Raw genomic sequence first — 27,708 nt, forward strand, 5'->3', positions numbered from 1 at the left:
AGGTCAGTTTAATCTTCCTCGCCTCCCCCGTACATGTCCGCCAGTTTCTTGAACCTGGGCCCCCAGTCGTTAAGGTAGTCGTAGTCCTGGTCCCCGGAGCTGGAGGAGTTGAGGGAGCTGACGGAGCCGGCGGTGGAGCCGCTGCCCTCGTAGTCAAAGACCAGCAGAGAATCGTAGGGGGGGGCCGTGGGGTCGTTGTCTGCTGCACGCAGGCCCTTGGGAAGGCAAACACATGATGTTAATACCACCATGGGGTTTCATGGTGATGGTGCTACACACCATGTTCATATCACCACAGGTTTATGGTGATGGTGCTACACACCATGTTCATACCACCACAGGTTTATGGTGATGGTGCTACACACGGTGTTCATACCACCACAGGTTTATGGTGATGGTGCTACACACCGTGTTCATACCACCACAGGTTTATGGTGATGGTGCTACACACCGTGTTCATACCACCACAGGTTTATGGTGATGGTGCTACACACCGTGTTCATACCACCACAGGTTTATGGTGATGGTGCTACACACCGTGTTCATACCACCACAGGTTTATGGTGATGGTGCTACACACCGTGTTCATACCACCACAGGTTTATGGTGATGGTGCTACACACCGTGTTCATACCACCACAGGTTTATGGTGATGGTGCTACACACCGTGTTCATACCACCACAGGTTTATGGTGATGGTGCTACACACCGTGTTCATACCACCACAGGTTTATGGTGATGGTGCTACACACCGTGTTCATACCACCACAGGTTTATGGTGATGGTGCTACACACCGTGTTCATACCACCACAGGTTTATGGTGATGGTGCTACACACCGTGTTCATACCACCACAGGTTTATGGTGATGGTGCTACACACCGTGTTCATACCACCACAGGTTTATGGTGATGGTGCTACACACCGTGTTCATACCACCACAGGTTTATGGTGATGGTGCTACACACCGTGTTCATACCACCACAGGTTTATGGTGATGGTGCTACACACCGTGTTCATACCACCACAGGTTTATGGTGATGGTGCTACACACCGTGTTCATACCACCACAGGTTTATGGTGATGGTGCTACACACCGTGTTCATACCACCACAGGTTTATGGTGATGGTGCTACACACCGTGTTCATACCACCACAGGTTTATGGTGATGGTGCTACACACCGTGTTCATACCACCACAGGTTTATGGTGATGGTGCTAAGGCAAGGTGGTCAGGTAAGGGTCTGTTTGGGATCCCTGCAGCAAAGCTAAAAGAGGATGGTGAAAAACTGAATGAGGATGGGGTCAAAATAAGGGTCCTGGAGCTTCTCTATGCCTGGATGTCCCCCAGGGTGGGGCCCTCCTGGCTGCCCCATCAGAGAACTGATTCACTCCCAGTGCTTCTGTAAAAGCTGGATGGAGAGGGAGGGGAGTTATTTGCAAGGATCCAGCTGTGGATCTGGAAAGCTCTCAGTTCTGGACAGTCTGTCTGTTCTGGGGTTAACCGTTAAGATTTCCAGCTTGGCCAAAGAAAGAACTAACAGCACCAAGAGCCATTATTTTAATTTTGATGATTTTGATTCCTTTAGGGGAAGGGAAGAAAAAAAAAATCACTCCTTGCAAAATTCTGCAAACAGGAGAGACTTGGGGTGTGAGATCCTGGGCTGGGGTGTGAGATCCTGGGCTGGGTTGGGAAGCACGGCTGTTCCTGCACGTTGTGGGCACCAGTGTCAGCAGGCCATGGAAATGGCCTTGGGATATGGAGAAGAGGAATTGCTTTGTTGCAGGTCAGCATCAGGAAAAGCCTAGTGGAACAGACCTGCAATAAAGCAAAATGTTCTGCAGTCACACCACAAACACCCCAGTCTTGGGTGGGGAGATGGAGCAGGTTTTACTGCAGTGAACAGCAGCTAGAGTGTGTGTAAGAGCGAGTCTTCAGGTACATGGGTGTGTGTCAAAGTGTGCGTGAAGGATGGGCAGGAACAGAGGAAGAAGGAATTTTAATGAGGAAAATGAGAAAAAGCACAGCAGGAAATGGATAGAATAATAGAATTAAATTGCTAAACATTTATTTTTCTGACTCAGGAAATAGATGGTGTGTTTTATCTTGGAGGAAATAATGCATTGATTGGTTTGTAACCACTCAATCACTCAAAACTAAAAATGAGATAAGAAAGATGAAACGGATAGATATTTGCACAAGCAGATACAGGAGTGGTGATCTAACATAAAATAAAGAAACCCTCTCTGATCTGAGGTGAATCTCTCTGTTCTGCAAACTCTTTGAGGTTTTAGACCAAACAGAGTTTACTAGGGGAAGACACAGACTGGTGAAATAATTACAAGTCCAGGATCCACAAATGGCACCTTTGGCTTTAGGCAACCCCCTCAGCTGCCTTGCCACTGCCTCCCCACCAGGAGAGGCCTTTGCCCACGTCCAGACAATGTCTTTACTGACAGAGTAATCCAAGAGAGAGCAGGATCAGGCAATACTGCCCGGATGCTGGAAAGCATGGTGTTTGTGATATTCATGAGAAAGAAATCTTGGCCTTTTTGTTTGTGCTTCGGCTTTTTACAGGCTCGTTGCCTTTATTAGGTCAAATCCTGCGTTCTTTGCTCATGCCAATTGTTCCCCTGGCTTGCACGAGACTTCTCATGTGAGTAATAGCATCGCTTGGTCCATGCAGCCAGGGAAACGTTGCCTAGCTGATGTTAGCTGGCTGCTCAAGCCTTTAAGATGTGACACAGGACACCCTACACACCATACCTCATTAATAAAGTCACCAATATCCCCTGGATGTGGGATTACTGGTCTTATAGGATACTGTGGTTCAGCACCAATAGGTCTTTCATCCACCCTTCTGACTCCAGGTGTCTTGTTGAGCACGTGATCCATGGTCTCTGGCTGCTGGAGCTGGCTTAAATCGTAATCCTGTGACAAATGGAAAAGCACAGAGTAAAACCAAGAGCTTTTTGTTCAGATCATCTACTCACCCAATGTACAAACGAGTCGTGGGGTCTGATCCTACTTCAGCTGAAGTTCGATGGCAAATCTTATCCCTGGGTATGTATCACTTCTAACTATCTCAATTACAGATGAACCTGACCTCTGAGAAGCTCAGACAATTGACCTTCTAGGAATGTGTCTTAAAACAGAAGTTAAATCAAATATTTAAATACTTTCTGAATATTTTACACACTGTCTAATCTTTGGGATAAAAAACCAACTTCAGTTTGCGTATGCATAGGTACGTGCATAACTTTTTGATGAAATACATAATATAATGTAAAGACACAGTGTTGGCAGACGTATTATTGCAATTACATTTGTACAGAAATAAAAACATTAAAATGTGTATTGCATTTATGCATGTAGGCCTTTCAGAGTAATTATGTTCTTTCTGCTTGTGAAAAATCCCAACAGAATAGGTTTCTACCAGGAAGGAGAACCAGGTAATATTTCATTAAAAATGTATTCATGTAGGTAATGGTGTTTTGCTGCTCTTCCTTTGCTGTTATTTTTAACGAATCCTTTCTAAAATATTTAAGCCTACAGTGTAGTTGCCTGAAACCAGATACTTGAGCTAGTTTGAATGCTTATAACAGAACTTTGTTCTACTGGCAAAACTATTCTTGTGCTCAGACAGAGATGACTGGATCTCCAGGAGCAATATTTATAAATAACTTGTCAGTGGCAAGAAAAAAGAAATGCTAATTGCAAGGATATTTCTGTCGAATAAGAACTTTACAAGTTTTAGGGAAAAGTCTCTTCCTCAGCTCCCTGTGGTGGCTCTCGCCAGGCTCACCCACTCACCTTTGGATGCCACCAGGACCTCCATGGCAGGACCTACTGCAGTGGTTTCAACTGCTTCTTGAGCACCAGCCCCAACCACTGACCTTAGAACTCACTGACACCAACCATGAACAGAGTAGCCTCGGCTCAGACCCCTGAACCACGCAGTCCATTTAATCAAGCAAGAATAAAGCCAATATATGATGGAGAGTCACATAATCTGCATGAACATCATATTTGAGAATGTCATGGGCTCTTCACTTGTGTTGGTAGGAATAAAAAAACCAGCAACTTAAACATGAGTGACAAAACTTTGCTATTTTAGCTGAGGAATTACACTTGTAGCAGAGGGAAAGCACATCCCAGGAGTGCAGGCCAGGGAAGTTTTCATGTAACATCAGTGTCGGTGTCTGTAAGAAGAAGCCACCCCAGAAAAGCTGACACATTCAGGCAGGCTGTGGCTTAGGGCTCTGTTACCAAGCAAAGCTTTGCCACTGGATGCTTCGTGGTGAAAAAGAAAATCCCCAAATGTATTTAGACATTTCCCACAAACCATGTCCAGAAATTAAAAGAAACTAAAGGCACATTAGAGATGATTAAATAAATGAAGGGAAAGCCCACAGAAACTCCAGGCTCAAGCAAGCCAAGGCAAGTGCCAGCAGCCACAGGTCTAGGAAGGGTGGTAGCTGCTAGCTGGTTTTGCTAAAGGTCTCTGATGGGGAATGGGAAAATACATAATTCTAATGATTGAAATAACAGAAGTATTGCTTGAACATGAATGTCAATGGATTGATTTATAGTCCCTCCCCAGGAAGCTGCCTAGGCGATGGAAAAATCCATTGGCATTGGCCATCTGGCATGGTCCTGCTTGCATGGGACACAGTCCCAGTGACATACTGAATCCTCTCACCAATGTCCACGCCACACTGGGGAAGCCAAGGAAGCTGCCTGGGCATAAACAAGGGGAGCACAACCCTTTGCAAGTACTTCAGTGACAATAACGTGACTTCTGTCTTTTTGAGAGTATAGATTGCACAGCTGCTCCTTGGCCATGACCCATGGGCTCTTCTCACCTGGTCTTCCTCTCCACCTCCCTCTTCGTCATACTTCAGAATATTGTCCCTGACGTCGTCCTCGGGGTCTATCAGGAGCTGCTTGGTGTGACGCTCCTTCTCCCGGCGTTTCATCCACACCACGAACAGCAGAACCATGGCTGTAAGGGGGAAGAAGCTGGGTGAGCTGGGACCTCACACAGCGTGAGGCCAGGCTGTGTGTGTCAGAGCGTGGTGGCATGTTCTAACGCCTCACCTCCTCCTCTATGGAGAACCACACTGGCTGCTAGTAAGAGGAATAAAATTTTTTCCCATTGGTACCTGAGGGAGGCCTTCTAGACTTCCATGATCACATGAGCCAGGACATGAGCATACACATTTAGCCATCAACTTGCAAAGCAGCTCTAAGATAATTTGAAATCCCTTGAGAGAGCAGGGCTTGCTTTGCAGAACAAGGGAGAGCAAATCTGGTAGCACAGAGTGAACATCCTCAGGCACCAGCATTTACGTGCCAAACCCTGGCTAATCTCTCTCAGAACAGTAACAGAGAGAGATGAACAGTTCTTGCATCTTGAGAAATTTTCCCCCACTTAAACAGCTTCATCCAAAGGGAACGCTGGCTCCCTGCTCCACAACCTCATCCTTCAAAGGGCCACCATGTCCCAGAGGCTGTGTGCTCATGTGACTTACTGCAGGGAAGTTGCTCTGGGAACTTAACTCTTCTCTAACATAAGGCAACTAGACCTTGTCTTCCTCAAAAACCTGTTAATTCTTTTTTTTCATTCTCATACTCAGTAGCTGCAAATGATGCCATCAAAAATGAAATGAAGCTTGGGCAGCTGATGGAGTTACACCTCCCCATGCCTGCTTTCCCTCCATTCTCCATGCAAGCCACACACACAGCTGTGACGGTGGCAATCGGCAGAAGAAGAGAGAGATGAGTGGACAGTGCAGGTGGGAATGTATAGCCGTGGGAACGTGTTGATTTCACTTAGGTCAACCCTTGACTGTGCCAAAACAATTCAGCCAACACAAGTGAACCCAGGCTGGACCTAAGATCCCAAATTCTTTTTGTGTTTTTTAGCTGCCTAAGGAGAAGGAACAACTGCTGCTTCCCACCATCTCATACTTTGGAGAGTTTTCTTTCCCTTTGCCTCTTCATGGAGAGTTGGCATCTCTTCACCAAGGGCAAGGATGGAGAAGAGACCAGACCCTGGGGACACGAGTGGGCAGCCCACAGCCCTGCTGCGTGGGGAGGTGGTTAGGAATAGGAAGATCTGAGTTTTTCCTCTCAGCACCAAAGCGTTTATACGCAACAGGAATTCAGTGAAGTGAGCAGAAGAGGACCGGACAGCTAATTACTGCCATTGTGTGCCAATTGGCTGCCATCCCTGCCTGCAAGCTGACAGAATTGTTTTCAGATAGTTCACGATTTCTTTAATGCTTATCCTAGATCTATTCAAGAGAGAAAAAAGAAAAGGAAAGAAAAATGTAACTCTTATCTGCAATATAAAACCTCAGCTATTTAGCAGACTATTGAAGTCCTTTTCTCGTTGTTCCTTTTCAAGTCTCTCACAACAAGATACCTGCCTAGTCCACAAAGACAATATTATAATGGTTACTAGGGTTTATCTTTTTCTTTCCATTTTTTTTTTTTAATGCTACTTTTTTCATGCACTTGTGGAAAAAACTGTGCCATTAACGCCTTTACAGCAACCTTGGAAAAAAAAAAAGACCTTCAAAGTGTCAATAGCGGATGTAGTGCACTCTCCTTCCTTTTATTCACTCTGCAGAATGGGAAGTGCTATTACTGCTGTTAGACCCATTTTCACTCTGCATGTAGTTTTCCTTGAAATCTATTGTCTTCACCCTTCACAATTTTTTATTGCATTGCTCTTCTAAATGTGTTCTTCCTGCAGCTAATACATCAGGTATCGTGAAGAACAAAAAAAATCCTTTGAGCAAAGGTAAAGGCAGAAACTTCCTTCACCAGAGCAACCTCAGATCTGTCCCCTTGCTGCTTCTTCCTTTTAAAGCCATCAAACTTTGACCTGCGGACTCTAAAATGGACAAATAGCACAAAAAACCCTGCATCTGCCTTTTTCCGGGCTATTGTTCAGAGGTCACGACATAAAACAGATAGAAAAGAGGCAAAACACTGGAAGGATGTAACTGGAAAACCGTTCATCGCAAATTACATTTTTCATCACTGATACAGTGCTTTGCAGCTCTTGAAGATTAAAAAAAAAAAAAGTCAATTAGAATTACAATGAATGTAAAAATAAGCTTTTGTAATAAAAACCATAATTTAAAATGGGATAATATATCTGAAAATGAAAAGAGGAATCTCTTAAATCAAATGTCCTTCAGCTGAAGTTAATTTCAGTCAATAGGATTTTCAACTGTTTAAATCATATTTTAGCCCTGGATTTATATGAGCAGAAGAAAGAAGTCCTGTATTTTTTCACCTCTGTGGCTTCCAGTGTAATTTTTAGCCCACGGGCAGCTGCACATCTGCACACCCCAGCGCACCAAACGTGGTGGGACTGAGGAGCACCACGTCTTCTTCTGGGTGGGCAACTGTGCTGCATTTGTAACAAACACCCTTGCTGAAGGGAGCAGCCTAAAACATTTTGCTACTGGGATCCCACAGCCAACAAAGGACAGAAATTGGGCATCATGGCTAGACATGGGGACAGTTCCACTGACTCAGATGGGCTGGTGGAGGAGCAGGGAATGTGTGGCCACAAACACCTGGTTTTCTTGCTCACCCTCCAGACTGACACAGTAAATCAATTATACAACAATATATTCCCATTGCTGGCCCAGGAGGGTGGATGTTTGCCCAGAGATGACCCATTCTCTTAATGTACCATATCATACCCACATTAGGTGACATTTGTAGCATACGTTGCTCTGTCTGCTCTCTGTTTAAACACATTGGGGGTAAATATTAAATGTGATTTAGCACCATAACTCCCATTAGCTTTAATGGGAGTCCCATGGTTTCATCCTGTGTTTCTTGATGAATATTTACCTCATTGTTCATTTCAGCGCTCATTTTTATCTATTCCTACTGTGCCAACTCCTGCTTGAAGTTATAATGATATCATTTTTATTTTTAAGTGTGTGCACACATGGTTACTGGTGATGCTCATGGAAGCCCTTGACTAACAGCATTGCTGGGCAAAAGGGATGGCTTTGCCTTGGGCAAAGGGATGGCCAACCCTTCTCTGTGATGCACCCCCAGCGCTCCTGACAAACTGGGGATCCTTCCTCTAAAAACACTCACAATCCACCACGATTCTCCAATCCACTGTCATTTTACATGCCATGGGAATAACTACCATTCTTCTTTTCCTTTGAACAACCAGAAAGCTACAGTTATGCACTGGGTCTGCCAGGGGCTACCCAGCCTCTCACGGTCAGTGCATGTGTTACTGGGAACCAGTATATCCACAGCCAGGGACCTGAGAGCTATGGGAGAGTCTGTCACAAGATTTTGGACAAATTCTTCAACTTTTTCTTGCAGAGTTTTGCAGGAGAGAATCATATCACACTCACTACCTACAAGATGTTGTCAGGTGTAATGATGTTTATAAAGCTACTGGAAGTTCTAGAAAGAGAAGTCTGATGCACACAGAGAGCTCCAGCTCATTTTGCTGACACTCAGTGAAGGAGGTTTGAATGCAGATGTGTGAACCAGCCCTCACAGCCCACAGCTCTGTCCTTTGCGAGGAGCTTGCACGGCTCTTGAAAAATACCACATATAGAAACAGGACAGCAGGGAACAGGATGGGAAACACGATGTCTCCCAGCAGTGTCAGCCCCTGCAGTACTCACTTAGTAAAATGATGATGCAGATTAAGATGGCGATGATGGCGCCCGTGCCCAATCCCGCCGCGGCCACCGCCCCGATGGTGGTGCAGTCGCCGTTCTCGTCACACGGGCACACCTTCACTTTGATGACGGATGTGTTGTACAAAGGGGGGTTCCCTGAGTCCGTCACGATGATCGGCACGTCATACACACCTGCTTCCAGGTACATGATTCGTAAACTAAGCTGAGCGTAATCACCTGGAGAGACCAAGACAGACAGAGAGATGACAGACACTCTGGTAGAGCTTTGCAGCCACATCTGTACAGGCAGAGCTCCTCTGCCCGAGCAGTCTCCAGCATCCTTAAGAAGAGGCTATCAGTAACACACCTGGGCAGGACAGCTTCAGACTTCTGCCCTAAGGGTTTGGTCAACAATCAGCCTGTGTTTTGCAAAATACCGTGTGTTTTCACTGCTGCACTCACCTACCTTGATGCCATTTGCAAATCCAGTTGTGTGCATTTGAAATGGCACGAAATGCAAATGCTGAAGCATGGATGATGCTCCCTGTGTCTTGGCTGCCTCAGGCTACTGGACAGGCTCTCTGCTCACCCACCCTCCCACCTTGGGATTTTTGGATATACCATTGCCCATGGATGACAGGCTCAGTCAGGTAATCCTCCTCCTATTCCCACCCAAAGCAGTACAAGAGCTGTGGAACTGAGCTCCGAGCTGTGAGGACACAAGCCATTGCCCCTGGCCTGGCAGAGGGTGCCAGACCTCAGCGAGAGGGACCAGCTTTGAAGCCAAAACCATCCCTCAGGCTTCATGATATTTTCCATCCTCTGCTGAAACTACCAATAAGAGGAGCAATTAGGGTCATTTGTGGTTGCATGCTGCAATATAAAAATCCTTCACATACTGGTAATCTTCACACTTACCTAGCCCTCCTGGTTCCATGGTAAATTAAAAGGCTGCCTTTATGCAATTATGGTCAGAGAAATGAACATTGATCCTGATTGTGGCTTATGACAATTACACTGGAACATAAGGAAGACTGATAATAGCTTTTTTCCCCTTGGCCATTATGGATGATTTATACTCTGTTCACTACTGATAACTGTTCATAATTATGAACTGCATTAAAAAAAGCCAAGTGCCAAGGCTCTTAAGAGTTATGCTGCAGGTCTGATACAAATCATTTCTGATTAACTATCTTGTCTATAATGTCAGCCATAATGTGCTTTAAAAAATAAAAATCAGATAAAAAAGTAGGAAAGTTTGGAAGTTTTGAAACCGCACGTGGCCTCATTAGTGCATCAGAGTCCAAACGTCCTCAGGATTGCCTGCCCCATTTACCATTCAGCCGTGTTATGGTCCAGTTCTTCCTCACCGCAGATGGCACACTTGGCAGCTCGAAGACAAAGGGCCCGACGTTTGGATCGATGTCAGCATCCGTGGCTGTTATGTTGATGACATTCAGGTTTGGCTTTTCACAGATCTGTGCCTCCTTTGGCAGGAGCTCAGGAGCATTATCGTTGATGTCGATTAGGTAGATCTGCAGAGTGCCGGTGCCGCTGGCGGGGGGTATACCTGAATGGGAGAGGCAGAGCCAAACATGGACCCATGACCATCACTCGAGAAGCAGTAGGAATGACAACACCATGGACTAGCCACACCTCTGCCTTCCAATTTCAATAAACCAGGATTTTCACCCTCCCTCCTTGGACCTTATTAGGGACATACTGCACTTTCATGGTCCCTTGCTTTAAGAGGTATTATTAAAACTTCCCCAAGCCTCCTAACATTGCTGTTTTTCGCTCCTGCAGAACATGAACGTTGAGTTCTGCAGATTTGTAGCCTACAGCAATGTCCTTAGTCAAACTAAAAATACAAGGAGGCGATGCCAAGCTGTTGGCGCAAATTTTGCTAATGGCTGTTTTGAAGAGGAAAACCCATTAGAAAGACAGCTAACGAGAGGGAGAAGAGGGCTTGGAGGAGAAAAAAAAGTAAGTAGCATAACCCATTGGTCAGCATTTACTTGCTAGTCAATTTTTAGATTTGCAGACTATTACACTGCTTCACAGAAAGCCCAACTCTCCAGCCCATCCCACAGGCAGTCCTAGCTGTAGTGATGAAAGGTCCTTGCTCAAAGCCTATGGTATGAGCTAATCATCACCAAACACGTTGGGTGATGCTACTAACCCACGGCAGCAGCTGTATGTCCACAGTTCTTCATCCTCTCTACATTTGTCCCAACCAGCAGGGATGCTGCTGCATCAGTCTGCTGCGGCAGTCTTGGTCCTCCAGCCCCTTATTGATGAAGAGTCACATTTGTCTGACTAATGACCACTTACACAAAGTAGTACCTGCCCTGGCAAGAGAGCACAGCCTTCCCAGAAATGGCATCGTATCTTTAATTTCTCTCCCCACACATATGTCTGGCAGCTCCGTGTTGGCCTGCTCAGTGCCTGTCTTCTCAGGCAGTGTTGCTTCAGCAATTCTTTTTCAAGTTTATACTTTCAGTCCATGCTCTTCCTCCCAGTGCTGGATATAAAGCTACACAAAGCACTTCCCCACTAGCCTTTCAAATCTTGCTTCTGCTTCCACAGACTTTCCTTCCCACATTCCCTTCTAATTTCTGCTCCATTTTTAATGGAGCCCTGAAAACTATGAAGGAGCCCTGAAAATCTTTCTTTCATGGTTCCATAAGCTCTTCAATCATAGATCTCATCCTTTCATCTAGTAAGCACGGGGCAGGTTTCTCTCTAAAACAATATATTTGATCAGCCTTGAAAGTTTCTGGAGAGACAGAGATCCCATCAGGATACTGGGGCTGAACATGAAAACTGACATTTGGCACCAAGCAAAGTGATTTCACTGTTTTCACGTTACCCAGAATATCTTCTGGGATGGCCCACGCTCTAACCTCTGAGACAGACTGAACACAAACTAGCATTCCTGAGAGGCACCAACTGGCACGTGGTTGAAATAACCTGCAACTGCCACACATACAAACGCAGTTTTGTAGGGCACTTGGGTATTGTTGGGCTCTGGTTCCTGGTATTTTTGGTTCTTTGTGCTCCTGACTGCAGTTCTGGGGCAGTCTCAGGAGAAATGAAAAGTAAACAATTTTTTAAATGTCCAACTCTTTGATGAGTATGTGATGCTGGAGAACTTGGAGTTTGGGAGAAACATGGAGTCTATCAGCCTAGATGAAACTTTAGCTGTTATCCCAAGCACTCTAGACAGAATTTTAAATAATGCGTTGCCTTATGTGCATTTTAATGGCTGCTATATACCAGTGATAGATTAATTTTTCAGAATAAAGAGATTTATCTAGGTCCTCGCTTTCTGAGCTGCTGAATGATGGATGTGGAGGGGCTGCTGCACTGCAGCATCAGCACCCAAGCCCAGGAAAGAAAGGGGTTAATTCCAAATCGTGTTGTAGTAAGTGCCCAGGATTTGCAGTGTCAGATGGTGAGGATTAGTTTGACGGGTTCAAGCTCTACCACTGCTTTTGTGAATAGTCGCAGTCAACTCATTTGACCTGTTTTGCCCTGTGGCTCTTGCAGATGAATGCTGCTAGATCCCCTTGAGACTGTTTTGGATTTCACTGCTCTGGTCGTCTTCATAGAGGGGAAGCTTAGGATGGGGCTGTGGGACCACACCAGCCCTACCATTGATGGCAAAAAGAAGGGGAAAAATTTGCTTCTTGGTACTGCTACTCAGCATTGAAACGCTTCCATGAGTTTGCCTTGTGACTGTGACCCAGGATGCAATGACTGAAGCGAAGCCTGAAACCTCAGAGGGAGCAAGTTTTCATCAGCCCTGTAAGCACCACTGCATCTGCTCATAATGGACATGGCACCCTTCAGCCTGAGGGATGACAAGAGCTAACACAAACACTGTCCTAAAGCACCTACAGAATATGAGCAATACACTTAGGTGCTCACAGCCAAGCCCAGACTTAATTTTGTTGCTGAAGTACGGCTCTGGTTTGATGTGAGCGCCCAGCACCCTGCAGGGAGAAGGTGAGGGTGGGAGAGGGGGAGGAAGGCCCTCTCCTTGCCCAGGGAAGCTACTGAGCTCTCCACAGACCTTTTTCCAACTGGAAGAACCGATGAATGAAATTACAGCATGGCCACATTTAGGTATGGTTAGCAAAAAAGTCATCAACAACTCCTAATGAGAAGTAGGAAGAGAAATCCAGGGCAGCAGCAATGGACAGCTTGCCCTTGAGTGAGGCCAGCGCTGAGGTTCACAGTGCTAATTTGACCAAAAGCACTGTGTGATCTTTAACGAGTAGAGAAGAGCAAGGCTTAACAGGACTTCTCTGCAGGAAGATCTGTACTGGCCTCAGCAAGTACTTTGATAATAAAGTAGACCAGCATCCAGATGCTCTGATGATGGCTGGACATTTCAGAAATGGCAACGGAGAGGGATTAGCTCTGATGACAGACAGACAGACACCTTTCATGAAAACCACAGCAGTTCAATGGATTGGCTTATTTTTAATACCCTCCCGCCATCCTCTACAATTATTTCTGGTTTCCTGATGGAAGGCTTCTTGAATGCTCTGATCAGTGCCTTTGGGGTGATTACCAGGACCAGTGTGCTCAGCAGCCCTTGGAGAGCACAGCCCTTTGATATTTTTTTAAGTTCAGGCTACACCACTACACTGAACTCCCCAAATCGATTTTCCATTTGCCCTCCCTTTCCCTTAATAACACTCTCTGTATACTGTGCACATTTAATTTACTCCAGCAATTTCCCGTCCCACTTTCACATTTTTGACCATAAAAACCTGGGAAAAAGATAACTTATACTGACAACTCTGTCAGGGCATCATTTCTCTTAATGCATCACATTAGAGTCTTATTGAAGCATGAACAATGTGAAGCCTGGGCTCACCGTTGTCAGCCGCCAAGAATGTGGCCTCGTAGACATTATTCTTAATGTAGTCTGACTCTCGATCAAGGACAGCAGCAGTAGTGATCTGACCATTTGTGGCATTAATGTTCAGCCAGTTTGCAGGATCTGACAGCTTAGAGTATCTACAGAGAAAGGAAATAAATACATGGCAGTCTTTTCACTGACATATCCTTAATATTGCTTGAAATAAGGTTTTTCTGGACTCCTGACCCATGATTCAAAGGACCTTTGGATAACTGGTTTTGTTGACAAACAAAACGCTAATTGAGTATCTGGTTTTTGACCTCTACAATTACTCAATTTTTCTATTTCTTTCATTTTAGAGGTTTTTCATTCCACTCAGTGTTACTTACATGCCAGTTTCCTGCTGCTGGGAATGGACATAGTCTGAGGTCTCTGCAGTCGAGGAGAAATGGGACGTGCAATGGCCACTGCTTTGTATGCCTGAATTAGAGGATGGATTCTCACTCTCACCTTCTCTTAACGTTGCACTTCCTAAAATAGCTCTTGCTCTAAAGCCATGGAGATTCCTGTTTTCTGCCCATAACTAATAAACAACAGTTTGGGAAACAACACATTGGAAGCAAGGAAGTTTCCAGGCCACTCTTTTGTATCAGAATTGTATTTTCAGCAGCAATTGCAGGTCTGCTCTCCTGAAACATTCCTGAAATAGCAGGGAAGAAAATCCTATGTGGGAGGTTTGAAGAGAGGAGTGACAAGGGGTTCTCCTTGGCAGTCCCCAGCGTGTCATGGGCTGGAAGGACCCAATGGCAAACTCACCTCCCAGCTACTCGGTCAACTCATAGCCCAAGCCTGTTCCTGTCCTACAGAGTCAGCTATGAACATGGTTTGTTGCGGGCAAACTTTGCCCATGCTGTCCAGGTCAATGTGTTCTGTTCACCTTTCTCACATGCTTGTTTTTTTCAGTTTGGTTTTATTCATTGCTTTTGATTTCTACCTCTCAGTTTTGTACAGCCCGAGTTGAGATGGACCCTTATTACCTAAACTGGAAGCTAATAAATGGCCAAACTATAAATTACTGAAATAAGCAAACAAAAGCTGAGCTTTTCTCATGGGTAACTCAGACCTGCTGATAGTTTGGTACAAATTTTTTGTAGTTAGATATGCAGGCAGGAGAACTTCTGGCTTCTGGTGAATATCTCTTTCCAGAAATGGGCTATTTGATGCTGAAACTCAAAGTGAAACTTGAGCTGCATCAATCCATGTGAGCAAGAAAGCAACATACAGCTGCACGAGCCCCTGCCAAAGGAAAGAATTACATTTCATGGAGCTAGACCCTTTGGGATGTTTTCATTTCTTTTTAATATCACTGCTGTGAGTCTCCTGCCCTAAATGACCAGGGATCCCGTTTCAAAGCTGGCTTTGTGAATGTGTCTGTGGCTAATGAGGATAACTTGAGGTGTGACATTGGCCATGCCAAGCTGTGCCTTACTGGAGATGCTTCCTTTTCTTCTATTTCTAAAAAAACTATTTCATCAAAGACTATTTAGAGAGACTGAAAGCTGTATGCAAGGCTCTAGCAGCTGGATCAGCCCTCTGTGAAGTGCTTAGCATGGATCTGTAGGCTTAGCTTTCTGGATATCTTTTTTCCTAACTCACCAATGCCAACTGTGAAGTAAAACCAAAATATCCTTTGCATAGCTCACAAAAACAGGACCCCCAACAATGCCCCACTGCTTCTTGCAAAGCTTTGGCATTGGGCTGTCCTGATGAAAATGGGGTAAAAGAGGTTGTACTTGGGTTTGGAAATGAAGTGGTGGGGGATACATAAAACACATGTCCTGGAAGCTCTAGGAAAAAAAAAAAAACTCGAGTAATTGGCTGTTCTCAAATTCACAGAAAGTCTTACAAGAACCTGCACATGCACTGGCTCAGCACAGCCAGTCCTTCTCCCAGAAACAGCAGATGCTCATTTAGGTTACAGATCATCCACCTCTGGGTTAGAGGGAGTATTAAATCAGAAATGAGCTGTTCTCTCCTCTGAAAACCAGCCTTGGTACAGACGTCAGGGAAATAAAGACCCTTCAAAGGCCAATATTTCAAAAAGAATATAAGAAAAACTGGCTTGTTAGTTAGGATGCTCTCTCTCCTCAAAAGTTGCAATACCTGTCTAAAGACAACAAGAGGAGGCAGTGAATAAACTGTCATTTTCCAGACCAGACAGTTCTGTGCCAGATGAAATATTTCAAACTCTTCCTGACATGAAACATCACAACTGATATAAGTTTAAGCAGCCTTGGCTGTGGTCACGTCATACACCCAGGTTTTGCCAAAAATACTGTGGTCCTTACAGACTGGGAGTAAAAAAGAATCAAACTTCTGTGGATGTAGAAGTACCCAAGAGCAGGAAACGCATTTCCTGTCTGCATGGATGGAGGCTGAAATACCTGGGAAGGTGTCACAAGGACTCTCATTTCACACACACTTTTCTGCCAAGGTGTTTCCTGGTGGGAAGGTGTGTGAGTCAGGGTCCTGGACTGTGGATTCAGTCCCCAGTCTGCCCAGGTGGGACAAAACACAGTGAGTGACATGGTCCCTGTCACAGCACGGACTAAATCTGATACTAAACTGCTTAGATCAAACATGTGACTTTTTAAAAGCTAAAATTTTGCCATTCACAGGGAAAGCAGCAAATGAGGAGTTATGTTTGGTGGTTGGTCTGAAGGGAAAGGGAAGGTCAGAACAAATCTCTCTTACTGCAGAGTAGGCAAGGGCTGCTGGGTGCTTTATATGGACTGGCATTGGTCTGGCAGGGCTGACAGCTCCTCTCACACTGTGCTTTTTAAGCCAGGTTGAACTTAAATCCTCTGGAAGCAACACAAGACATGATTAAAAATCCCAGTGATTCCCTTTGGAAATCTAGCCCTAGCTCTTTCGGTGCCTCAGTTTCCTCACCCTATAAAAAAGAAATAACAAAGCTGCCTTTTTCTAAACTTCTGTGTTTATGATGTGCAGGAACAACACTGCTCAAAGCATCCTTGACAAGGCAGAGACAAAACAGTAAAATGCAGCCCTGACCTCTGTAACAGTGCAGGGACCCCCTGATATTGACTGCTTGTGTTTCAAGCTGTGAACTGCCCTTCTGCAAGCCACTAATGTGGGATCCAACTCTGTCTGCCCTCCTGGACCCAGCTGCTCAGAGTCTGGCTTATCTGGGGTCGGGACTGGGAGTTTACAAGCTAGCAGGATACTCTGCAAGCACTGGAGTAAGGGTGCCAGTCCCTGCCAAGCATTTCACTCATTTCACATCAGGTAATTTGTGAATTAGCTTTCAGCTGCTTTGCTCCTCAAACTTCTGCAGCTGAAAGCCCCGGCCCGTTCATGAGCTCACTTGGCTGCCTGGTGTCCCACCGTACTGCCTGGTCTCCCACCTTACTGCCTGCTGCATGAAGCGATCAGGATCCACCGCTGAAAATGTTGTCAGGACTGTCCCCGTAGGCACTCCCTCCTCCAGCCTGATTAACTTGTGGTTCGTTGGGAAATACGGCGCTTCGTTGACATCTGTGACTGAAATGGTGACTCCTGCTGTCGACTGGAAGGACATCTGGATGCCACTGGCCAGGGGAGCTTGGTTTGAGACCATCACCGTCAGCATGAAAGCTCTGTTCATCTCATAATCAACTGCCTAAAGCAAAAAAAAACAAGTATAGAGCCAAGCAGTGAATAAATTCTACCTTCTGTCTGAAAGCTGTGAGATTTAGAAGGCACATGATACCAAAGTCATTGCCTCATCTCGTTTCCTCCTGAGCTCATTTCTTTTGAAGGTGTAAATCCAAAGCAGCTTCAATCCAGTGGAGGATTTGGCCTTCCAGTATTTGAAGGGTCAAATAGTTAAAAAAAAACCCACAAAGGAAAAATTGCAAACAGCAGGGAGGATTTGCCCTGTGTTTTGTTCCAATGCTAAGTGGTTTCCAAAAGAGAACCTGCCTGTGTTAGCTGAGCATTGAATGAACAAATCCTAAATGCAACAGGTGGAGCCTGTTAAGAGGGACTGGACAGGTACTTAACCATGCTAACAGCATTTACAGCTGCTGACCAAATAACTAGGACAGTCTATGTGGACTCATGAGCCTGAAGTGCTCTTCGTTTTTCCTCTTAAGTTTAGAAGCAAAGGTGGAACTGCAAGGAACTCCTGGTCTGGTTCATCAGGTGGTCCTTCCAGTGGGACCCCTCCTGAGGTTGTCTGCGCACTCTAAAGAGGCTGTTGGGTGGCCACAGATCTCTTTTCAACATGCACATAAAGACCATGTGTTTTAGGAGCCAGAAGGAGTGAAAAGCCTTTGCTGGCACAACTGACTGAACTGCAGTATAACAATAATTTCTAAACCATCCCACTAATTATGATGAGGGAAGTTGCTAATCATCTGCTAGGGAGGTTTGAGTTATGCAGGATCACACCTCTGCTTGTTAAAAAATGCTTTGCTGTAATTTATAAAATTTAGAAGCGTAACCATTCTCCCTAATACCTTCTCCAGCGCTGAGTCTGCAAAGTCTCCTCTAACGGTGTAAAATGCCACGGTTACATGGACTTCAGCAGAGCTGCACTGATTTACATCAGCAAGATCTGGCTTCCACGTTCTGCTTAAAACCCAGTATTGTCAGGAGAGAAATCAAATCATAGGAGGCTACATGAGAGAAACAAATTTCAGGGGCAAAAGGTAAAACAGTGGAATCTCTATTCGATTGAAGTGCAAATGTTCCTATTGCTAAATGGTTTCCTGACAGGCAGGGCCAACATTTAATAAATAAAAGGAAGCATAAAGATTCCCAGAACACCCACCAGCACTGACTCACAGACTCGTACTGCATTCAAAAAAACACACATGGTAAAAGTTCCCATTTAAACACTATTCAAGGCCTTGAAACAATTTGACTAATGCATTTCCTCAATTTCTTTTCACTCCCCTCTAATTTATATTCCTATATATATATATATTTTTTTTTTTTTTCCCCCTGTGCTGGCCTGTTTGCTAACCTTGCCCAGAGCCAGTCCACACCTCCCTCCCCAGAGGGGCTCAGATGGAGCTGGGGGATCTGATCTGAGCAGCTCCAGGGGGAACTGATGTGGGAAACCACTGTGCTCCCCACCTGACGATGCACAGGACACACTGACCACACACCTATCTGCTAGGATGTGGCCTAATGCAAAGAAGTGGAAGTTTTTTGGTTCCCCCCCCCCTCCCCCCAAAAAAAAAATAAATGTAGAGCTGCTCACTCAGCTTTTTTACCTCTCTTCTGGGAGCAACAAAACCTGGGCTGCAGAAAAACAGTGCAGGGAGTGGAGCTGGACCAGCATCACCCAGTAATGCCCATCCCACAGGCTGTCCTGGCACATAGTGGGACAGTATCCACCACACTTCAGTCTGCAAGAGAGAGCCAGTCTGCTCCCTTCTCTTCTCTGCTCATCTGAGTTCTATTTCACGTTTTGTTGAAAAAAAAAAGGTAAACCCAAGAGCCTGTGTTTTCACAGCAATGTTTGTGCTATTGTCCCTGGTGGGACAGGAGCCCCTTGCAGCCAGCCACAGTCCAGCACTTCTTTCACACCATAATAAGCAATTTCTACCAGGACAGTTCGTACCTCTGCTCCCTAAAACTGCCTCCCCTGAGGCTAACAGTGCACAGAGCTCACTGTGTTCTTCACACTGCACTAACCCCTTCCATCTCCAGGCATCTCACTGAAAATGCTGCAGATCGATCAGCAGGAGCAAAAGCACATGAAGCCACTACATCCAGGACAAGGAGGTGCTGGACTGGTGCCTACTTTTTAATTTCATGTCCAAGAAGCACGTGATATGAAATTAGAAAGTAGCACCTTTCCAGATACCCCTTGTTGGATGTTCAGTGTCTGATCTGGCACAAATGGCTCAGAAACATCTGGAGATGCTGCACAGCCTCCTCCTTCACCAGCTCCTCTGACCTGGATGCAGCAGTGGAGCCAAGGGGTTGTCACGTGTCCTCCTTTTCCCAAGGTACTATTAACTGAAAAGAACGAATTTGCCTTAAGTTATTGTTGAGGCAAATAATAACAGAAGCTTTGGAAACATCTCCATTATAAATTCACAGCTCTGATCCATGCAGAGTTTATAATAACACTTTACTTAGCCGGCTGCCTCAGGACAGTCACTGCTGCTCCTGGAGATTGTCTCCAGACTCTGCGGTATCTCATCTGAGTGGGAAGTTTCTCCTTCCCCTTGATCAAGGCTTTCTGTGAAGATTAGGGTCTTGCACGGTTATGGAAATGGTTTGGAAAGGCATGAACAGGAAAAGGAAATGTTGCACTTTTGGTGACTGGACTAGAGCTGCAGATGGGGTTTTGCTGAGAGCAGCTGCAAGATGGCCCCCCATGAGCATCACTTGAACTCCAAAGGGCTTCTTGGTTTGGAAGCATTTCTGTCCCTCCATTTCTGGCCCCCAAACTGCTGGTGGAGGGGTAGGACTCCTCATGGAACACCCTTCTCTGTGCCATTTCTGTGACTCCCATAGCCCAGATCCAAACCCCTTTGTGTGCAGCAGTGGGGAGTTATGTATAAACAGTTTCAAAGAGCCACATGAAAATCCAGTCATGTAGGGTCTGTAAGTAAAAGGTTTGTCACTTCACTTAATTTTTTATCTGTGTTTTCAATCTATTTCAGGGCTCAAACCAGCAAGAGACTGATCCCACACCACAAAGAACAAGCTCTGACTGGCCACCCAGTCTGATGTGCGTACAACCCCCGAACATTTAAGCATATTCACTTATTAACAGAGAACAAAATATTTCAAAGAAGAAGGTGGAATCCTAAGAGTCTTCCCTTCTTCACCATGAAAATTTAATCACAAGCAATTTCACTCATTCTCCTTGCTGAAAATACACCAAAAAGCCTCCCGGCTTGATAAGGGTAAGAAACTCTGGGTGCCCAGGAGGATCAGGTGAGGTTATATAGTGAAGACATTCAATGCCATTTCAAGCTTTGAGCTCAGCTTGACAAGATAGGATTTTCATGTGGTTCTTTGCGTTGTGATCACTGTGGGTTACACAGCAGTGGGAAGTCAACACCAGCATCAACAGTGTCTTGACAAATCTGCCCCGCTTTTTGCTGGCAAGTTCTGACTAAGGGAGGGTTCATTATGCAAAAGTCCTTGTGTAGCAGTGATGATCATGTAAATCCCCTGTTGTTGACTTTGATGTGCTTTCAAACGACAGTCGTGACACTTTACTAGATTAAGAATAAGGGGTCCTCCCCTGCTCTCAGTGAAAAAGTTGGCATTTTGATTTCAGACTGGCTGCTAATGTCAGTGGAAGTAAATTTGTTGTGTTTTAGTTTGCTGAGTGTATTCTGTGTAAGCAGAAAAATATATACCTGTAGATATGTGTATACTTACGTACATATACGCGTCCACACACGTGTCCGAAACTACTGCTAAACTTGAAGAGGTTTTGTAACATTGCACCAGATAAGGCTGTCAACTGTCATTACAGAGCAATACAGGGTGATAAACAAAAGTACCCTGCTGAAATACCATCTAGCAGGTAAGATGATGTCTCCCTGAGAGTTTCATCAAAGTGGCATCTGCAAACACACACAAACATAGCCCAAGGGCGAGAGAACAGGACAAGCTCACAAGCTCACACGTTCCTACCAGCGTAACCTCATTGGCATTTCACTGATGTCACTTCTCCTAATACCCAAACTATAAGTATTAAGAATGACGGCAACTTATTAGCTACAAGGGAGTGGGGCTCTTTTTTTTTCAACACTGAGCTATTCTTAAGTCACGTTGCTCTTTAAACATCAGTGTTTCATCCTAAGTTGTTGATTAAAACTTTCTGTTAGAGAAGGCCAGACTTATCAGAAGATGTAGGCTTCCTCCATCACAGCATGCATTATCCTTTCCAGGTACAATGCATAGGGTGTGTCACGCGAGCTCCTACAGATCACAGGAGCCTATCCGTGATGCCTTCACTTTTTTGGTAGTCAGAGGGAGCGTCCACAGGCTTCTTATGTGGGAAGAGATTCAGTGAAAGCTGAAAGGATGTGGTTACGTTCTGACCGTGTGTAATGACTGCAGAAGCATTTACTGCATGGGCTGCTGGCCTCAGTAACTCAACAGGAAATAAACACTCAAACAAAATAAAGTCTTGTTCTTTGGAGGCAAGGAGGGAAAGAGAATTTGATACTTGCTGCAGATACCTTGAGTGTTCCACCTCTCCTAACACTGAAGTCAATGGATGGAGGGGAGAAGGGATGGTGGATATTTACAGTCTTACTTCTGTACGTCTTTGGACAAGATCTGCTGATCTAACCTGGGAAGTGGCTTTCACCTGAGTGGAGCTATTCTGAGCTGAGGATCTGGCCCACAATGTGTGTCTATTGCTTGATAGTCGGAAAAAGAAAATTTCTCCGATTTTTTTCTGTCAAGCAACTCAATCAGGGGAAAATCTCTCCTTTCCTTCTGCTACCAGGAAATTCACTCCTCCTGAAATCTCTCCTGCACTCCCTGCTTTCACAGAGGATCACTTGACTGATCTCCTGCAGTGAAACACCACCCCCCTGCTTCACAGCTAATGGGGAGTATTCTGGCTCAAAAAGCTAAGGAGGAGCAGGATGTGCAGGTCAGCCTGGGGTGTTGGGAGGTACCTTCAGCATCTGAGAGTTCATGAGAGTTTATGGTGGGCTGGGCTGAGCTGGGAAACCCAGATCCAGCGGCATATGCTTGAAGTAAAAGTATGTGGGACATGTGCACAGAGAGAGATGGGAACCAACGGATTCCAGCGCTCATATGAGAAGTCGTATGAGCTTCTCGTCTTTGTAGAGAAGGCACGAAATAACTGCAGATGTCTGTCTTCTGGCAATCCCTTCGCTAGCTGAAAGGGTGACCAGTAAGGATTTGCTTTCGCTTTCACCTTACCTTCACGACGGTGACCATGCCTTCGTTGGTGATGGGGTCTGTCCGGATGGTGAAGTGGCCGGAGGGGTCTCCGCTGATAATGCGGTAGATGGCATTCCAGTTGGGGGAGTGAGGCTGGTCCCGGTCCATCACTGTCAGATTTGCCACCACAACCTCCACTCTGTTCTCAGGAACTTCTCCTGAATACTGCAAATAAAAAACCAGGAGTGGTCATGCTGGGAGCTTTCTGTTGGTCCTCATGGCTACCTCCCCTCTTCCCAGCATACTGACTGGGAAATCAGTCCCATGAAGAGGACCATGGGGTTGTATGTCATGAATGACACATCTCTTTCTCACTTCTGGTTTTCCTATTTTTTTTTTTATTTGAATATTTTTCCAAACCTTTCCAAGCCTAGTCTCACCTCTGAGCCCAAAGGAGAACAAACCTGCTATCACCCAGCCACTGCCCGAGTTTCAGCAAATGCTCAAAGTAAACAAACAAAAAATGTTCTTGATATTCTCATTCAGTTACAGCAATCAGAGAGTTAATTTTCAAAAGCAGACAAAAATGGCAGACTAAAATGTGCATTTTTTAGGATGACTATGTCCCTTTACCCTGAGGTATTTTGCCTCACTCAGATTTCAGTGATGGCATTTTATTGCTTCTTCAGTGATTTTACTTCATGTTCTTCCTTTCTTGCTCTTGATTTGATTTTGTCTCATTATTTAAATTGTTTCTTGTGATTTTGCCACAGCCTTTCCTGGTGCTTAATTCTCTCATTTAGCACTGATTTTCATGGAGCATGTCCAGTTCAGGCATATCCTGATGCATTAGCTGCTTTCTTTTCTGCTTTCCAGTCCTTGATTTATTATATGGCTGATCAGGGATCCTGGTCTGTGAATATTTCCAGTGTTTGGAGCTCAAAAAGCTGCCAGTAAGACACATTCCCAAATTTTCAACTGTCCTCATCTCTCAGCATCGCCTATTAGCAGCACTTGCAAATCAACACTCTGATTGACATATGGCAAATTAAACACTGGGGAAAGGATGGAAGTGGCTGGCTCTGGGGCTGCAACTGAAATCCTGGCCCCAGACTGCAGGAGCAGAGCACTTCTGAAAATCTGGCTTTTGGTGTGAACAAATGCCAGGTTATGTAAATGATAATAAATCATTCCTCTGTTAGCACAAGAGTCCCCTTCCACTCCTAACCCACACCCACCCATTGGAGTCCTTCAGTTATCTGTGCTTATATTTAGTATATATTATTCCACCACTGACAGCAAAAATATTCCATCTGCCTTCTGTTAATGTGAATTTAAATTTGCCCTTTAGTGGTATCCTGAATGGCATTTTGCCCTCTTTTCTGTTATGCACCTGTCCTAAACAAGTTTTCATTAGTGAATGCAGATGGCATCTCTTTCCAGCCATGCTGAGTGGTGGGGAAGAACAGTGGGAAGCTGCAGGATAATTCTAATTCCAGCACATGCTGCAGCTCTTCTTTTCTTTTGATTTCCCATGATTTCACTCATTCTTTACCCATTCTCTTGCCCAATTTGGAATCTCTGTGGCACATGGCTTAAGCAGGGGAAATATCAGATGGAAATTCATCAAAAGCTTCTTGAAAAATCCATTTTATTATGTCATACATAGGCTCCTATTATCAACCTGGTCTGAAACCCACTCCAAAGAACTGAAGGAGATTTGTTAAACAGGATCATCTCTTACTAAATCCACACTAGTTATCACCCATTACATTAAATTAATGTTGTATGGCATGCCAACAATGACAAGCTGATGAGCCCCCAGTCTCTTTTAGGAGGTGGCTGCACTGCTAACATCAAGGTATCGTATTGTAATTTCAGAGGAGTCAACTTTATGCAACCATCTCAAATCTTTGACCCAGGACCACAGTATTTTGTCCGTTACTACTAGGTTTATGCCTTGCAGAACCAAACAGAATTAACTCAAGAGCAAGACATCAGTTGTATTTAAGACATTTAAGAGGGCCAGTCCTACAGGCTGCTGAACACCTTCAGTGGGTCATAACCCAGGTGCTGCCAATGAGGTTGGGTTCCACAGAAAAATCCCACACAATCTCCAACAGATTTTACAGCAGCTTCTTCTGTAAAAACCATCACAACATCCATTTTTGGCCCATAGCGACAAAGTTTACAAGAGATATTTTAAAAATATGAGGAATATTAAAAATCATAAATACACAAGCACATCTCAATAGAAAGCCTGGAGGAAGATCCCAACAGTCTATAAAACTTATCCATTAGGGTAAAAAACCACAATGCTCAGCAATCCAGGAGTTCATCCAGCTGTTGTTTATACCTTTCAGGTGTAGTTAGAGAATGATCAGTCCTATGTGGCATCGAGGGAGGATATTGTCTATTATGCTTATAAAGCCAAATATTTTTCTGATGAGAACAGAGTACCTTCACTGGAAACAAAGGAGCCATCCAAAGCTATGCAGATTAAGAAGCAAATCTTGGAGAGATGCACCATGAAGAACAGATCAATTTTCATCAGCTACAGATAAGCAGCTACTGGGAATCCAAACCAGAGCCTGTCTTTCCTCCTTCTAACACTCCCCCACTATCATTATTATAAGTAAATGCTGTAACGTGTATTGTCCACAATTGTCTTTACCTTTAATAAAATTAAGTAATGACATTAAATTACATCTGCTAAAGGAAGGATGGCAGCTCAAAGCTACCCACACTTCTTTAATGTCATTCTTTCCCTTCCCTGGAGTAATTTAGGATAATGAACAATGCCATCTTTCACTGTGCTGCTTTCCAGCATTCCCTGTGCTGTAAGTTCTCTTTCATAAGATTACAATTGATCTTCAAATAAAGAGAAGCATATCTATTCAAACAAGGTAAAACAACGGGCGATGGAGGAGCTGCTGTAGTAAACATAAGATTGATAAAGCAGTGCTTGACCTACACTTGTAGCATTTGCTCATATTCTCCTGTAATTCATTTAGCTTCACTTTCAATCATTGGATTTCAAGTCCTTAATTTCCAGAATGCATTTTTAAACACCATTCACAAGGATTTCTATGGCTGATGATTGTTACACACTCTGCTTCCCTTCTCAGATGAGGATCTGTTCTGAACCTGGAATCTTCTTAAACCCTTAAATGCTGTAGGGTCTTTTTTCTTCCCCTCCCATAAAAGCCTGTGCTGGCAAAGATCCTTCTCTCATTCCTCTGGAGCTCACCTGTCTGAAGTCTTGTCTTGCTGAAAAGGTCATAATTCATTCTGATTTTCAGGATGCATCAGATTATACCACAACTGGTTGATCCCAGAGTTTGTATTTTGTCTCACTCAGTACTTGACAGCATATAAACATGGAGACAAATATCACTCTGGAGGAGAACAGGATTGATGTGGGGGACAAATGATGAATTCACACAATGACTTGATTTTGTGCAATAAATCTGAAGTCTGGGTGGTGAAGCCACGCACAACAAAGTAAAACCAATTAGCTCACTGCAGCCACTCCTAGGGAGGTGTGGAATTGAGATGGATGAATACAAAGATAATTATTCAGGCTTCCTTCTAAAAGGAATTCCTTTTTTTCCCATGTTCTTACTTTTTTTCTTGCTGGTTTTGCTTTTTAGCTGTGAAAGCACAGACTTTTTCACATGAATGTCTGCAGGAAAGATTTTTGTGTTGTCTCCAAGATTTGCTAATGATGAGGCAACATTTCTTACAGGCAGAAGTAGTTTATGAAGGCTGAATTGCCTAGAGAAATAGTGGTTTATGACCTATAGCGATGGATTAATGCAGAAGAATAAGGGCATCTCAGTCCTCTTTAGATTCCGAGCCCTTCCCCTGACAGCTATGACTGCTGCAAAGCGCTGCATCTTCTCTCTGGGTCTCCTAGGTTGAGAGAAACCAAAATGAGAGTGAATGAGCCCACGTGGGCACATGGCGTGGGGTGTCCCACCTCTCACTGCTTTCTGCTGCCAGGTCACCCCGTTAGGCAGCGAGCTCTGGATACGAGGTGACATGCAGCTGGGGAACCCAGCACACAGAGGGCTGCATCTGCCCAAGCAAACTGCATGAGCAGCCACCCAGCCTGAATATTAACCCACAGCTCCTCCACGCCCAAGGCCATACTCCCAACCAAGTGCTGGCACGCGAGCCAACTGTTTACCTTTTCCGCACGATATTTAACAAAGAGGCTTGAAGAGCAGGCAAATTAATAAACAACTGTGGTCTGGTTGCAGCAATCTGTGTAAAATGGCAAAAAAAAAAAGAAGAGAAAAACCTCCTAATAAATCATTAATTGTGATGTGCCTGCCCAGCTGCAGCACAGAAACAAGCAAATGCCATCCTAATTGATTGCTTTTTATTCCATCTTTATAGGTCTGCATTTTTTATTGTGGAGGTTGAGTAAGCCCAGAGGTGTAAAAAATCTCTAGATTGTACTCTGTGTATCTGCCAACTTGATATTTAGATCAATAATCCTCTTTTTTTTTTTTTTTTTTTTTTTTTTTTTACCCTACTCCTGCTACTGGTAATTTAGCTTTTCTTCCTAGAAGCCTAATTGCTGTTTTCTTAAGCCTTACTATCAATTCTCTGACCTTTAATTTCCAATACTGTTTGCTGTACAGATGACTGTACTAGGTCTGCAAGTTCCCCTACCCTGTGGTGTACGGGTCAGACTTGGCGATCAGCTTTTGTGACGGCCAAAGCGATCCCCAGGTTCTCACTCCACCTTTCCTGTTGTGTGCAGAGACCACAATCTCACTTGAATCCCCACAAGATCTTCATAAACTCAACCGTATTATGTGTGCAAATCAGATTTTGAGATGCTCGTTTCTTAATCAGTTTTTAATTAAAGAACTACTCACTTTGGAGTGTTCTTGAATGATGATCATCCTTTAAGTACTTTGTCCTGAGGCAGCCCACGGCACTCCTGCTCTGCGTTACACCAGGCAGCAACCCCTACAGAAGCTCTTTGCCATTGGTTTTTCAGGCTCATGCCCACAACACCTCCTGCACTGCAGCATCACTGCTTCAACCTCTCGTTCACTTGGATCTACTCAGCAGTCAATCCACGTACACATCTCGTACCTCAGACTAGTTATACGCCATGTGGCAAATGCTTCCCAAAACGTTATCTATGAAGCCCAACACGCTCTTGCCAGCTTGCAGTTTTGCTCTGCTGGTATGAGGCCCAGCTGTCATGGTGCTCATTCA

At 44.6% G+C, this 27,708-nt stretch overlaps 1 protein-coding gene across 1 annotated transcript in view; it reads right to left on the minus strand.

Annotated features, from left to right (window-relative positions):
* CDH4 (cadherin 4) overlaps window positions 1-27,708 on the minus strand; it is a 180,857-nt gene continuing 153,149 nt past the window's right edge. The window contains exons 8-15 of the mRNA XM_029085623.1: window positions 22,507-22,692; window positions 16,989-17,242; window positions 13,576-13,718; window positions 10,021-10,254; window positions 8,688-8,921; window positions 4,866-5,005; window positions 2,767-2,931; window positions 1-215 (exon numbers count right to left, since the gene is read on the minus strand). Coding sequence (XP_028941456.1) covers window positions 9-215; window positions 2,767-2,931; window positions 4,866-5,005; window positions 8,688-8,921; window positions 10,021-10,254; window positions 13,576-13,718; window positions 16,989-17,242; window positions 22,507-22,692 — 1,563 coding nt within the window. The 3' untranslated portion in view covers window positions 1-8. The remainder of the gene's footprint in view (window positions 216-2,766; window positions 2,932-4,865; window positions 5,006-8,687; window positions 8,922-10,020; window positions 10,255-13,575; window positions 13,719-16,988; window positions 17,243-22,506; window positions 22,693-27,708) is intronic.

Source organism: Antrostomus carolinensis, unplaced genomic scaffold, assembly GCF_000700745.2.
Source record: "Antrostomus carolinensis isolate BGI_N321 unplaced genomic scaffold, ASM70074v2 scaffold4496, whole genome shotgun sequence".
NCBI classification, from domain to species: domain Eukaryota; kingdom Metazoa; phylum Chordata; class Aves; order Caprimulgiformes; family Caprimulgidae; genus Antrostomus; species Antrostomus carolinensis.